The 13801-nt window shown below is 39.0% G+C and overlaps 1 protein-coding gene across 7 annotated transcripts in view; it reads right to left on the bottom strand.

Annotated features, from left to right (window-relative positions):
* Positions 1-13801, bottom strand: part of KLF12 (KLF transcription factor 12) — a 249059-nt gene that overhangs the window by 63881 nt on the left and 171377 nt on the right. For 6 of the 7 annotated variants that reach the window (XM_075046077.1, XM_075046072.1, XM_075046073.1 and 3 more), the window contains one exon: positions 4356-4415. The exons of the other annotated variant lie outside the window; for it this stretch is intronic. In XM_075046077.1, coding sequence (XP_074902178.1) covers positions 4356-4415 — 60 coding nt within the window. The remainder of the gene's footprint in view (positions 1-4355; positions 4416-13801) is intronic. 7 annotated transcript variants of the gene reach the window in all.

Below are 13801 nucleotides of genomic sequence, written 5' to 3'. Positions count from 1 at the left end.
TTCAGTAAGAAGGGAGATGAGATACTCCACTGCTCCCCAAGTATCTCATCTGATAAGGCCTCTGCCAAGGATCCTAATGATTAAAACACCCCTGTGTGTTAGCGGTGAGAACCTAAAACTCAGGTCTCCTACTTTTTTGACAGGCTAGTTAATGAAGCTTTTCTGCAAAAGGTGAATATTGCTGTTGCAGCTGCCAGCTTGTTTTTCAAAAGAATCATGCCTGCTCCATTATCATCCAGAAAGGGCTATGTGGACTACCTCTGAGTGAAACAGATGCTTTTAGATCCTACTTGTTCCCTATATAGTCCATCATGACTTATCTAATGTAACTGAGTTGTATTCCTATGGAAGCACTTATGTTCCCTAGGCAGTCAGTGTAGAGGAATATACACCTCTACACAGATGGGTAGGGTCTCCTTTTTGGTAGCTCCTGAGACATGCAACTGTCCAGTGATTATAATGGGGAATTCAAGTGCTTTTCCTCAGAAGTCAATCACCCTGCAAGGCTTAACCTTGACATACAGGTAGAAGTTTGTTGTCAAGTTAGGCACAAGTGATTTTTAGTCAAGCGTTAAAGTTTTGTGAGTGTGTAACAGAGATACCACTCCCCTCCCACTACAGCTGAGTGAGGGAATGAAAATTTCATAGCAGGTGTGACTAATCTGTACTTTACTGTAAGTATCCGAAGTCTTAGTGACCTCCTGATTTTGCAGTTTTTCCCACTGAAAGTAAGGTTTATGCACTGAGCTGCATGGAGGAAAAGCCGTAGATTAGGGAATAACTTCAAATGCTTTGGCTATCCTAGATGCATTAATTTTTCATTACCTCATTTATGAAAAAACCCCACCCAAAACAAAAGAACAAAAACCTGAGGTAAAACTAAAGTATGTAATGAGGACATTCCAAATCAGGCAAAGAAAAGATCAAGCATTTTCTTCTGGCCACACTCTTAATAACTACCAGCAACGTCCTATTTATTATCATCATCATTATTCTTTATCCTTTTTCTTTAAAAATGATCCAGATTGCCTCCCTAAATGTGTAATTTTTCTGTTTGACAGAGGCTATATTCACTCATGGTTGAAAGCAATCAAAGTTTAGACATAAGAAATGTATTTTTTTAAAGCCTATGCTCTGTAGTTACAATTTGGTCCTGGAGATGAATTGGAAGTACAGAATTGGGCCTTACATTCCTACTGACTGAATGGGAATCTTAAGAAGTGAAACAGTGTACTCTGCAATGCTTATTTTCTTTTTGAACTGGTGACAAATGAGAACTACTGCTTCGAGTTAGTCTTACAAATGGCAGGAATAAAACAGCACAGTGCAAACGTTCGTCTTTGAATAGTGGAGATTCAAAGCAAACTAAGGTGAAAATGGTGTCCAGCAGGGTAATTCAGATCAGGAAAGTCATCCAACTCTATAGCAGCTTGACCCTAACATAGCCCCAGAGGCAGTGCTACAGCTGCCAGCTAGACAGCTAGCCAAGAAGCTAGCAGAGGTGCAAGCCAAGAAGCCAGCCATGAACCCACACGCCAATGCAGGAAAGCTATATTGCAGAATTTGGCATCTGGGTCGTCCAGGTGCCAAACATCTCCCATCTGGCTGAGCCTGTGGAACGAGGTGTTAGAAAGAAGAACAGAGGTAAATTATACAAGACAAAAAGCAGTACCATTTGTGAGACACCAAGGACGAAGAGGCACATTGTGCCCGCCAACATCTGAAACTCACACATAATATCACTTTGCCACCAGTGAAATGGTGGATAAGGGCACTTCTGGTTCAGGGGAGGCTGTATGGACAAAATGCTCAACATTTTACAGGAAAAGAACAGTTAGACATGCATGAACTGGAGCAACAGTCCCCGCCTGTGGCCATCCACAGAGGTCAAGAGATGCAGAACGTTTGTGTGGGATCGGTTTTGAGTAAAACTTACAGCTTTCAGTAGATTCCATGGGCCCAATAAAAAAAGGGGAAAGTAGCCTACAAAAAACGTTTCTTTAAGACTTTGTGATCCATTCTGTTCCCCCATCACTACGAAGAAAATCAAATATGTAAGAATGTTTCTGTACTTTCATACTAGAATACTATAATTTGGCATGTAATTTTATGGAAGAATAACCTTCTTGAAATTTGGTGGAAAAAGATAACTTTAGTAATACAAAATTGAAAAAAACCCCAAAACTGGGCATGCATGAAATTTCATTCAAATGAAAAATACATACACTCACATAGCTGTATTTAATTGTAGCACAATTCGCTTCTGACAAGCAGTTACTGTTCCTGAACTGCAATAGCTCTGTACTCCAAGAAGCAAGACCAGCTGTGATGAATACTCCTAGCAGTGTGAGCAGTTTTAGGTGCACCATAAGAATTCATACTTTCAAATGATACACTGACTTAAATATTCATCTCATTGGTCTCATTTCTACCTTTTACTCTACAGATAGGTCGACGTGGCCTAAACAAGGTTTGACAGATGTGATTTTCTTGAACAGTTTGGTCCTTTATTTTAAAAAGACATAGAAGAACCCATATCTCTCTTCCAAGTTACTGGTTTTATTAGCAGCTCTTTGGCTCATCAAAATATTACATTTCAGTCTCATCTCACTCCAGTCAGAGCCAACGAACTTTCAGTCGTTTAGAAGTGGTACGTGAAATGACTTATGCCATCTTCATCTACATCTAACCATGCGTGTTGTTCAGGGGGCCTCATTAGTAGGATCTCATATTCATTGTTACAGTATGTGTAAACTCTACATATAAATCCATGACCAATTTTTTGAGCAGAATGTTGACAACATAAAAAAAAAAAAAAGGGCAAAAAACTGACAAGATAAGCCTCTTTCATGAAAATGCTTCCTGTAGAATAGAAGCAAATGTAATTGGTGATTACATAGAATATTATTGCTTATTTTGGCTAAACTTGCCTGTATCCAAAATTGTATCTAAAATATAAATTTATTTTAGAAATACAATATTTTGGGAGACTAGCAGGCTCTTCAGAATAATTTCTGAAGTTGCACTGATGATTTCAATTGGATCAAAGAAAATTCTAAGGATTTTTTAAAAAATAAACATATTTTCTCAATGCATCAAATTCTCAAATTCTGCTAATAATGTTACATTTTTGTACCCAAGGAAACTTTAAAAGCTTTGTATGGGCTTTAACAGAGAAGTTGCGGCTGCTGCTACTGCTACTCTGAAAATGTTTGAGTAACAAGATCCTGCAAATTTTTAATATAAATAAACCAGTTGTAATGCAATTAACTGCAAATTGGAGATAGGACTAGATTTGAGGAACGATTTTGGTTATTTGACTACTTATTAGCAAGTTGAAAGTGTTATTGCTCTTAAACATGCCGTCTTCTTATTATGAAGCTTAGATCTACTTATAAATGTGAAGAATTATATTTATTCTGCAACTTATTTGCTTATACTGAACGTAGATGTTGTTTTTCCTTCTGTATTCCACAGATAAAGGGCCCACAGATTACTAAGAGCTGATAAAGCAGTGAGTTGATGGGTTTACACTTGTCACATGATGAACATGACTGCAAAAGAACTTTTATAGGGGCCCAGAAAACAAAGAAAAGAAGCGGGGAGGACAAACAAGCAAGCAAGGACACGGAGAGTGGGCATTTCATTGCACACTATTTTAAACTCCAAGAAAACAACAGCAATGAATCCAGCAAAACCAGGAACACTATCAGTGTTGGTACATTGCTTATATCATATGACATCATTTCTACCTGGGCCAGTGAGATGAACCTGAGGCACCTTACAGCATCACAACGCTTGCTGAAACCTCCCAGTCATTCCCCTCACTGGTTTTGTATATAAACTCTCTACTCTAAAGCAGGGCATCTACTAGATGCATTACACAGTAAGGTTTTAAAATTTTAGCCTCCTTGAAAAAACAGGTAAGAAGACATTTGCAAAGACCTCTTCCTACATTTTACAGCTTTGCTTGTCGACTGTTTCATGGTAACTGGCAATGACCCAATGTAACATGAGCTATGTGGATTCACATTAACTTTGTTACTCAATTTCAGTAGACTATTTTGAACATTTTAAACTGCATTATCAAACGTCAGACAGGATATTTTTTTTCTATTCTCGTATTCTAGTCATTGGGATTTGGAAAAAAAACTTGCAGCTTTCCCATGATGCACACCACCACCCTCCCAGCCCCAAAACATAAAAAGCAATAGCAAAAATCAACTTCGGACCTTGCCGAGCCCCGCATATCCCCCAGCCATGACATAAAGAAGGAAAGAAAGCTGAAAAGCACTGCTTCTAGACTTTGTCAATAAAACAGAACATTATATAATACACAATAAAATACTTCATACCTGGAGTTGAAAAAACGAAAAGGGTTAACAGCTGACCTGGCACAGCCCCACATGCTCTCTCTGGAAATTGAACACAGACAATTAGGAATTTTAAGTTACCCCAAACAATTGCAGGGGGCTTAGACAAGCTTGAGGGACACTTACTGCAAAGTAAGCACATAGCCTCAGTGTGGAAGGGACTTTACGATTTTCCCATTCACTTAAAACTCCTTCTTAAACTGAAATTGCTCTGTAGAGGTCCCAATTAATGCTAAGCAAGTCACTAGGAGCTCTGCCATTAATTTGCATGGGAGCAGAGTCAAAGCTTAAGGGCCCAGGTGTCACTCAGTGGTAATTCTGGATCACGGTGGATTGTATTTTCTTATCAAAAAATAATCAGTGACCAAGAGGAAAACATTAACAAGAATGTAGAGCACACAGACACTGCACAAAAAGGAAATAGAGGCTGGAGCGAACACCCGCTCCCAGAATTCTGCTGCTTAGGTAATATTACTCCATATTATTCCCAACACATCACTGAAAAATCTAGCCTTTAGTGCTTTTTACTTAAAACTGAGACTCCAGGGAAAATAGATAATCTTCTAGAATATTATTTGGAATATTGAACAACACAAATACACAATATCATAGCTGTATAAACTCCTATATTGGGATTTGGACTACATGGAATGCTCCTTTTCACTGACAAATTCTGATCTACTGCATGTGCTCAAACAAGAAGCATCATATAGCTGGCTTTTGGAAACAGTTCCACCACGTTAGAAAAAAAAAAAAAAAAAAAGAAAAACCTGTGGAAAGCCAAGTCCATGAATAATCCCCTTCGGTCCCTCTCTCTGTGGTTTAGACCTCAACTGTACCATGAAATTAGTCTGAGGCCAACGCCCAAGAAACTAGCAAAAATATTAGAATAACAACATGAATCATAAAAATGTTTTAGCACACTAGCAGTTGAATACATTTGCACTGGAAACATTTTGGATCCTTTATAATGCTCAATTAAAATGGCCAGGCTGACATAGTAATTGTTGAAAGTGAAAAGGAAATTTTCAAAGCAGCTTCTCTTGATTTATATAATTGCACTTTCCATTGGCCCTTGGAAACCTACAAATAATCTATTTTCTCCCAAGATTTTGCACTACGTCTTTCAAACCTCTCACATTTCCTTGCTTCAAGTGTACAGTAAATTTTGGTCTTCTTTACTCTTTGCTTGATTTTGCCATTTGTTAAATGTTAAATTTCTGATAATGACAGAAATCTGCTATCAAGACGACAAAATGATGTAAAGAATTTTCAAAGTCTAAGTTACTAGCTCTATCACAGCCTGACACTGTTTTTTTCCACCTTTTTTTTCCATTCTCCATGTAGAGTTTCTTCCTTCTCCAGGTACCTGTCCCATGGTATCTCTAGGTACAGATTTTACTTCACAGTTGCGTCAGTACCTAATCAAAGGGCACTGGGACAAAATCTCCCCCATCCCATTACGCCTCAACTGAAATCAATATGCACTGGAAAAACGGCAACTGGAAACCATAACACTGACTGTTCTCTCCCATGTCAATTAATTTATAATCATCTCTGTGTCTTACTGGAAAAATATTTATTCCTACAGTTGATGCAAATAGCAATACATTACCCAGAAGTCATGACTCTACATTTTGTACACTTCTTTTCATAAAGGTCCCTTTTTAACAACTAAGCAATAGGTGAGGATGATAAATATTTGCACACTGAATTTTTGTCAGTGGGAAATTTAGCAGACAACTAAAACTCTGGTTAGAATCTACAGTATCCAGGCACTGAAGTGAAAGACACCCAGACATCCTCCAACCAACCTCATAGACACCTAAAACTTGCTATGCTCCTCCCTGTTTGGCCTGAAAGCCAAATGGCTGTGGCCTCCCACTCAGCCTCTGCTCTGATCCATAAACCATGGGGAGAAATGCCCAACACTTGCTTCTAGGACTTGAACCTTATCTGTGCTATGAAAATGGCTAAAACACACCTGATGACATGGATTCATCGTGAAAGGGGTATGTAATAGTCACTTCCCAATCCAAAATACAAGTGTAGGAGGAAAAAGAAGAGGTAAAGGATGTTGTAGGACCACTCCTGGATACCTTTTGCGTCATAGCCTTGTGATCCAGAAGTGGCAAATGTACGTATGTGGCTTCCTGAGTCAGTGCTCTAACCACTAGGTTTTTATGCCAGATGTGGGTGGCTGCACCACTGCTGCCACTGATGGTCACATTTTTAAACAGAGTGAAGGCTGGTAGGAAGAGGACAGCATGCTCTGGGTTTTAAACCAGGCAGAAATAGGTAAGCTCAGAACAAAGTACTTGATCTCTTGTTTTTCACAATGGGAAGTTGGGAACATAAGCCTTTTTTTATTTTCCAAACTGTATTTTAATGAACAACTACAGGTCAGAAGCCCAAGCTCCAAAGAGAGCAGAGATGACAACCAAATACCTAGCAGGTAAGTGGAGCCAGGTCTAGGAAGCTGGTTGCTCTGCCCGTTGAACTTGAGAGCATTTAACTCTGTATTGACTGTATCATGGGAGTGTTGAAGCTTTGTGTAGGTGCTCTGAAACACTGCTGGATCCAATCACCTATTTCATAACCTCACAACACCTCCACCAGACCTCCCCCAAAGCAGGCAATCTGCATCTCATCTCAAGTGCCCATGCTGTTATGGTTCATCTTGGTTCTGGGTACCTGCAATATTTCACACATGTTGTGAGGGTATGAGGACAGCAGTACCTCTACACCATGCAGTATATGGACAAGGATGTGCCTGTTACAGAACTGCATGTACTTGGTAGTTCCTCTCAAGCAAGAGGAAAAACAGATTTTATTTTGACTATGCCTTAGTAGTAGCCAAGAATCTCAGAAATGATGTGGTGATACAGAGAGCAAGTAGTTTAGAAGTGGAAATATTGAGTGCAAAGGGCATCAACCTGTTCAGCTGACTAAATAATTTTCAGCAAATAATTTATTATACAACATTATCCTGTTACTCTGCTTTCGAAATTTTTATGACTGATATTTCGGTCATTATTCCAGTTCCTCCTGTGAACTTATTTATAAATGGTTTGACTCTTTGGCCCTGATAAGCAACTGATCATAGAAATAGCAATGGCCATCAGTTCTTAAGAGAAACACCATGGTGACTTCTATGTGAAGCTATCTGTCTGTCTAACAGCATTGTGTGTCCCTGATTTATCATGCAGTATCCCAACCCTATGTTAAGTATCATATTTTTAATGCAAATAATTGAGGGAGATATTTTGACAAGATTGAGACTCCTGCTGATTTCTAATGAGTACAGAAATGCAAGTATTTCTTTTTGTGCCTGCTGGCAGGTTCTGTTCAGTTCCAGGTTATTTCATTTTTCAGGCTGTGTTTGCAATGCTGGAGATTTCTGCCAGCAGCAGATCCTGTAGGGAGGCTTTAGGATGAGCACTTTTTAGGGCAGCCTCTGACCTAAGTACCTGCCCGTGTGCTCCACACTGCCTGAGCTTAGCAATACATGCTAGGCAAGAGCGGTTTGGTCATTGCTGCCTCCTCTGACTCACCCTGGTGTCGTCTTTACTTTCTGCCTGCCTCAGTTTTCATATTCCCTTGCACTGCTGCATCCTGTGGCAACTCAGTATATCCCAGAAGGGTAAATAAAGAAAAACGTGACCCAAAACTTGATTCCTGACACATCTTTTGTTTGTCACAGCTATAATGATGAAGGTGCTCGGCTTGACTCTGAAACCTGTGACTATCATTACTTCTGACAAACCTCAGGATTACATGCTACTATCTCAGCCATTGCGGTGCTTTACTCCTTGTTTCAGCCTTCAATTCCTTTCATTTTGGCTACAGTAACTTCATATGTGTGGTGGCTTTAAGCTCCAATTATCCTTTTCTTGATGTGTCCAAAATAGTAATACTCATGTCCTCAGTCACATACACATGGAGAATGACAGCCCCTTGGTACACGAGCTCAGCACAAAAAACTCCTCCATATCCGTCATCCAGGAACTTCCTTTCACTCCTCTTTATCTCCAGCCTAAAAAGAACTTGCTGTGAGAAATGAGGTTGCAGTGGAGTCACTACTAGTGAAAGAGGATTGAACTAATAAAGGGGAAAACCTAGCACAATCTTTTCCCATTGTGCAGGAAAAAAAGAAAATGGAAGAAAAAATGTGGTTTTTTTTTTTTTTTTAAGATCCCTGTTTTCACATGCTCACTCAATTATGCCTTGCTAATCAGTGTTCCCCTCTTAACAGTGACCTCCTTTGCATGCATTTTACATACTTGTGACCTACACAACTTTGTGTTTTTGCATGCATTGATCTAAACACTCAGGAAACATTTTTCCATAAATCAGTATAAGCACTGCTATTAAGATTTAATTGTGCTGCATGTTTGTCTGTCACAAAATCACAGGAACTGCCTTATGGAAAAGGAAAGATAAAAACTTATCTGATCTAGATAATGAAAAAAGAAGTAATTTTGGCTCAAGTGACAGCAGAGGACAATACTCTTTCTTATCAGTAAGTCAAGGTACCAGTTCACTAAGGTAGTTTTATTGTGGGTTTTTCTGGCAGTGTTCTGCTATCTAATCCGCACTGATGAGTATTTGCTACAGCTCTGAATTTCTTAATGCACACAGCTCTGCCTCTGCTTTTTGTGGTGATTTAGAAAGAAAAAACAGAAAAAGCTGAATAACGAATCACTGGGAAAACAGCTGCCAAATAGGTGTACAAACTGCTAACTGGGTAGCAGTAATGCATAATGTTATTTATAATTCATTCTTCGGTGTCATGCTCTTCAAGCTATTACACGATGCCTGCCTCCCTATCAATAAAATGCATTTCACATATCTAACCACTAATGACTCAAGCTTCACTCTGGAGCAACACATTGTAGTGGATTAAGCATGGGACTAGAAGGCAGACATTCCTGATCCCAGCTCATCTTCTGCTTTGCTGCATGGCCTTGAGCAAGTCACTAACCTGCGGGTAATTATAATATTTGAACACACAAGGGACCTGTACAATTTAATTAGTTAATGTTTGCAAAGCATTCCAAAGATAAAAAGTGCTATATGAATTATAATCATACACTATTGTTTTGGGGCATTTTATTCCAAAGCACATTTATGTAAACATGTTTACTAATGTAAATTCCCAGTAATGGCAAAGTTTGATAACTACTTTGAAATGACTGACACTCCTTAGACTAAAATTTAAATTAATTAACAAATTTCATCTAGTTTTGAGAAGACAATCATATGAGACAACTCAATATAGACACTGAACTGAAGGTGGGAAACAAGATCTTTGAAAGTTTCCTTGTGATGGATAAAGGTACTGAAAGAGACATACAGAACGGTATCTATGAATCCATACCTGTTACAAATAACTCTCTTGCTGCACTATGCTGGTCCCCAAAACAGCCTAAGTGTTGATTTACTTTTTTTCTTTTTAGCATCCAGAATTCTGTTACAGTTTTAAGATTAATGGTTAGACCCAGTGAAGTTAATGGTAAAACTCCTCTGGACTTTAGCAGAGCCAGGATTCCTTGGTTCTTCCAGCTTATTATGCACTTAATTTCAATATTTCTCTTAAAAGGAAAATATTACTCCTTGCAATGGTGTGATAAAATATGTATTGAAGAGCAATGCCTAGCACTTCAAAGTGATTCAAAAGAAGAGAACAGACATCCTAATGGCAATGCATCCTTGCTCTAGATTCATCTACTCAACAGTCATGGTAACTTACTGTTATAGGGGAGATAGGAAAACATAATTTTGTGTAGACCAAGCTAAAAGCACTTTTATTGTCAAATTAGCTTTCTTCAGGGAACAATTTGACAATATCCCTATCTCCTAATATACTGTCATTTAAGTAATACCATCCTTTCAAAGCAGGCAGCAACGTCAATTTCTTTGTAGAAGCTGCTTTTGATTTACATTTGCCATCCACCTGGCACTTGTTCCTAATGATCATTGGCTGATGGGGAATCTGTTATCCTGGCAAAAGGCTCTGGGACATATACCGGCAAATTTCCACACCAAAAATCCTAAAATCTCTGTGCATGCACAGAATGGCATCCTTTGATTTTACTGCCCAACTGTCAAGTTATTAAACTTTTTGGGGGGTAAAATATCACATATAAAAAAAGAGAAGACGAAAAAGAACCTTTTTGAATAGTATAGGTGCATTTGGATTACTGAAGCCAAAGGCTCACAGTTAGTGCCTGAAGAGCAATTCCCAAAGGTATATAGGGCTGTCAAGCTCTTGCACTAGTCGTCCTTAGTACAGCTTTAGGCACATTCATTTTTATATACAAACAGAGGATTCTGAGATTTTAAATTCTACTAGAAGAAGGTTTGTAAAGTGCCATATAAATACATTGTAGAAGAATTCAGTACTTCTTTAGCGAGTCATCTGAACCACATGTAGGTAGGAAAAATCACACTTACAGTAGTTGCACAGGCCCAAAGTTTAGATGTTCTTCTTCAGTTTCTTCTTGAGCCACAGACTTCCAGCATGGCCTTAGAAAATCACATAGAGGGGGATTCCTCACATATAACTTCAGCAATGTTAAGTTTTATCACTCTCCCTAAAACATTTGTGCAGGCTCCTTTATAACCATTGGGGAAGGCAGGCACCTCCAAAAGGTAGATGATCACAACTGATAAGATTATTGGACCTAAAAGTATGCACATCTCTCCACTGAAGAAATCCCAAACACCTGAGCTTAACTTTTAGATAGATTACATTGTGAGAGACGAACCTTGCTGCAGGGTTCAGATATGTCCAAACTGGACAGTCCAGTACTGCCCAGAGGTTCCCTAAGCTAGCTGACACACAGCACACCTTTGACAGCTCAATGGTGCCTTTGGGTCATTAGCCAACTTCCAAACCAGCAACACTTTTCACTGCAGATACCTTTTCTTTTCTGCCACAGAATATATATCTGACACTGCTGACAAAAAATAAAACAAAACTAGAACAGAAACATCCCTGAAATAACGACACAGTGGGGGCATCAACCATAGTACAGATGACTGCCTGCCTGTAAGGGCTCTACATCACCAGTGTTTTCTGCTTACATATCTGCATACACACCTCTCTCTCTATTAATGTTTAATAAGTCAGTTCAGTTTGTAGAGTGACTCTGGAGGAAGCTGAGGAGAAGCTCCACTGCATAAGAGCCTGTGGGGAGGTGGGAAGCCCATTGGCAGTTCTGCTTTCTGAGTGTGGGGTCCAGTTTCCCACCAGGAGCATTGCAGCAACCATGCAATCTTCTTCTCTAAAGCTTTACTGCAATGGAAAAATGCATCCCAGACTTGGCAAATCTTCATGAGAAAAGTAAAATTGAAACTGATGTATTCCCACGATTTTGCTTTAGACCCATTAGCATTCTCCAGTGAAAAAAAATGCTTTATTGAGAAATTCCAGACCAGCACTAGTCAGTTCGCCATCTGTAAAATCACCATCCAATTGTGTGCCAGTTTTAAAATGAGCATTTGTTCACAGAGGGCAGATGTACCAGAGGAGAGAGAAGCAAAGTTCATGCAAGTACTGCCAAAACACCCTTGCTTACGTTTCTTGGAGACTCAGGACAAAGTATTTTGTCTGCAAGTAGAAGAAAAAACTGAGGTTTTTTAAAGTTCCCTATAATGAATAGCACAATGGTAGTAATGATTGCAGGTGAAGCAGGAAGACAGACAATATCAGTATAGAAAATGAATGGCTGATGGGAACACAGTTATAAACCTGAAAAGAGATAAAAATCAACCACAGAAGTTGATTTACATTGAAGAAGAGGAGGGAGAAAAAAAATCTAGGGAGAAAAATTCAGACTCGAAAAATACATACCAGTTTAAGAGAGTACATTGGTAATGTGGCTATGCTGTCTGTCTGCTGTGGAATTTCTTTTTCACTAGTGCAGTATCCAAAACTATCTTCCACAGTATTGGAATAAAAGCCAGCACAATTTAAAAATAAAGTAAGATGATCACATCAGCATCAACGTATCAATCACATAATGCAGCCAAAGAGAATAGGGGTAGGGTCGAAGCCCCTAATCTCATTTTCATACAAGCACTCAGTGGCACCCAGCTTCAGTGCAAAGAAGAGTTCACTCTAAAGGTCACCATAGTCACATCCAAATGACAAATCACATTTCTATGAATTAAACGCAGCTACAAGTATTCAGAATTTCCTTTCTGAATTTTCTGTCTCTCCATTATCCCAGAAAAATAAGCGACCATCATCAGTTTATATGCACAGTCCATCTTTTCCTTGACATGATTTGAAAGAAAAAACAATTTTGTCAAAGAAGTTCCCTCTGCCTACAACCCCTAGGGAGAAAAAAGGCTAGAGACAGAAGGAGGAATTTCTGGATCTTTGGATTTTTACCAATACACTGATCAAAAGTTCATGCTAAAAATCACCCTCTGCCTCTCCTGCTTCTGCCCTCAGCAAGTAGGAGATATTATGTTGTGCATGTTCAGGCAGAGAGAGCTGCATGCTGTAAAGTAACATAAGTGTGCAGGGAAAGAAGGATATGAATGCCCTGTTCAGGGTTTGCATTACTACGTACCATGGAGATGGCTCCTGAGCCCCGCTGCATCAGGGCTGCCAGGCTGAGGGAACAGCATGTTGCCTCTGAGATGGGCCCATAAAAAGTTTTACTGGTCTTCTAGGGCTTGACTAGTGCCTTCTCTTCCCTTGGCTTCATAAAGATTTCTAGAGTCTATCTGAGATTTGACCCTGAATATATGATGCTATTCTTGTTGTGTAATAAGCATCAGTGGTGTCAGGCATATAGACGCAAATCTGCTCTTTGTTAGAGAGCTACATGTCAAAATGAGTTTCTAAAACATGCTACAAAAAGGATGAAATGCTGCTTACAATGCAAAGCCTGCTGAAATCTACATACTGCTGCAATATGTATTATCAGCCAGAGCATATTATCTGAAATTAATAAATTATTCTTAGTCTGTATTATGGTAAGGCATAACAACTGCCATAAAGCAGCACTGTCACATAAAGAAATTTCACTAAAGTACCCTGCTTGAAATAATGACTTTGTTTATCAATAACTTTACATTATTGATTGGGTTTGCTGAACTGAAGAAGGACTATGAAGTCATTACAAAAGAACTACTGAGAAGTCTGGAAGCTCAGCCAATACAAAGCTAGCAGCAAGAGGGCAATTTCCCTGAGAAAAAATAGTCATACTTGGTTATTTTACAAATATGCAAGCAAATCACATCCTGTTTAAGTAAATAGGAACTAATGCCAAACACATGGCTTTTAGTGTCTGATTGTTGCAATTTTTACTGGTAAGAATTTTTTTCCTCTGAGAATATAGTGGACCTGAAACAGAGCAGCAATACAGGCAGATGCCTTCCAGTTTTAGAGGACATGAAAAGCAAAGCTT

Source organism: Buteo buteo, chromosome 14 (assembly GCF_964188355.1).
Source record: "Buteo buteo chromosome 14, bButBut1.hap1.1, whole genome shotgun sequence".
Taxonomy (NCBI): Eukaryota; Metazoa; Chordata; class Aves; order Accipitriformes; family Accipitridae; genus Buteo; species Buteo buteo.
This window is presented reverse-complemented; position numbering and strand designations above follow the sequence as displayed.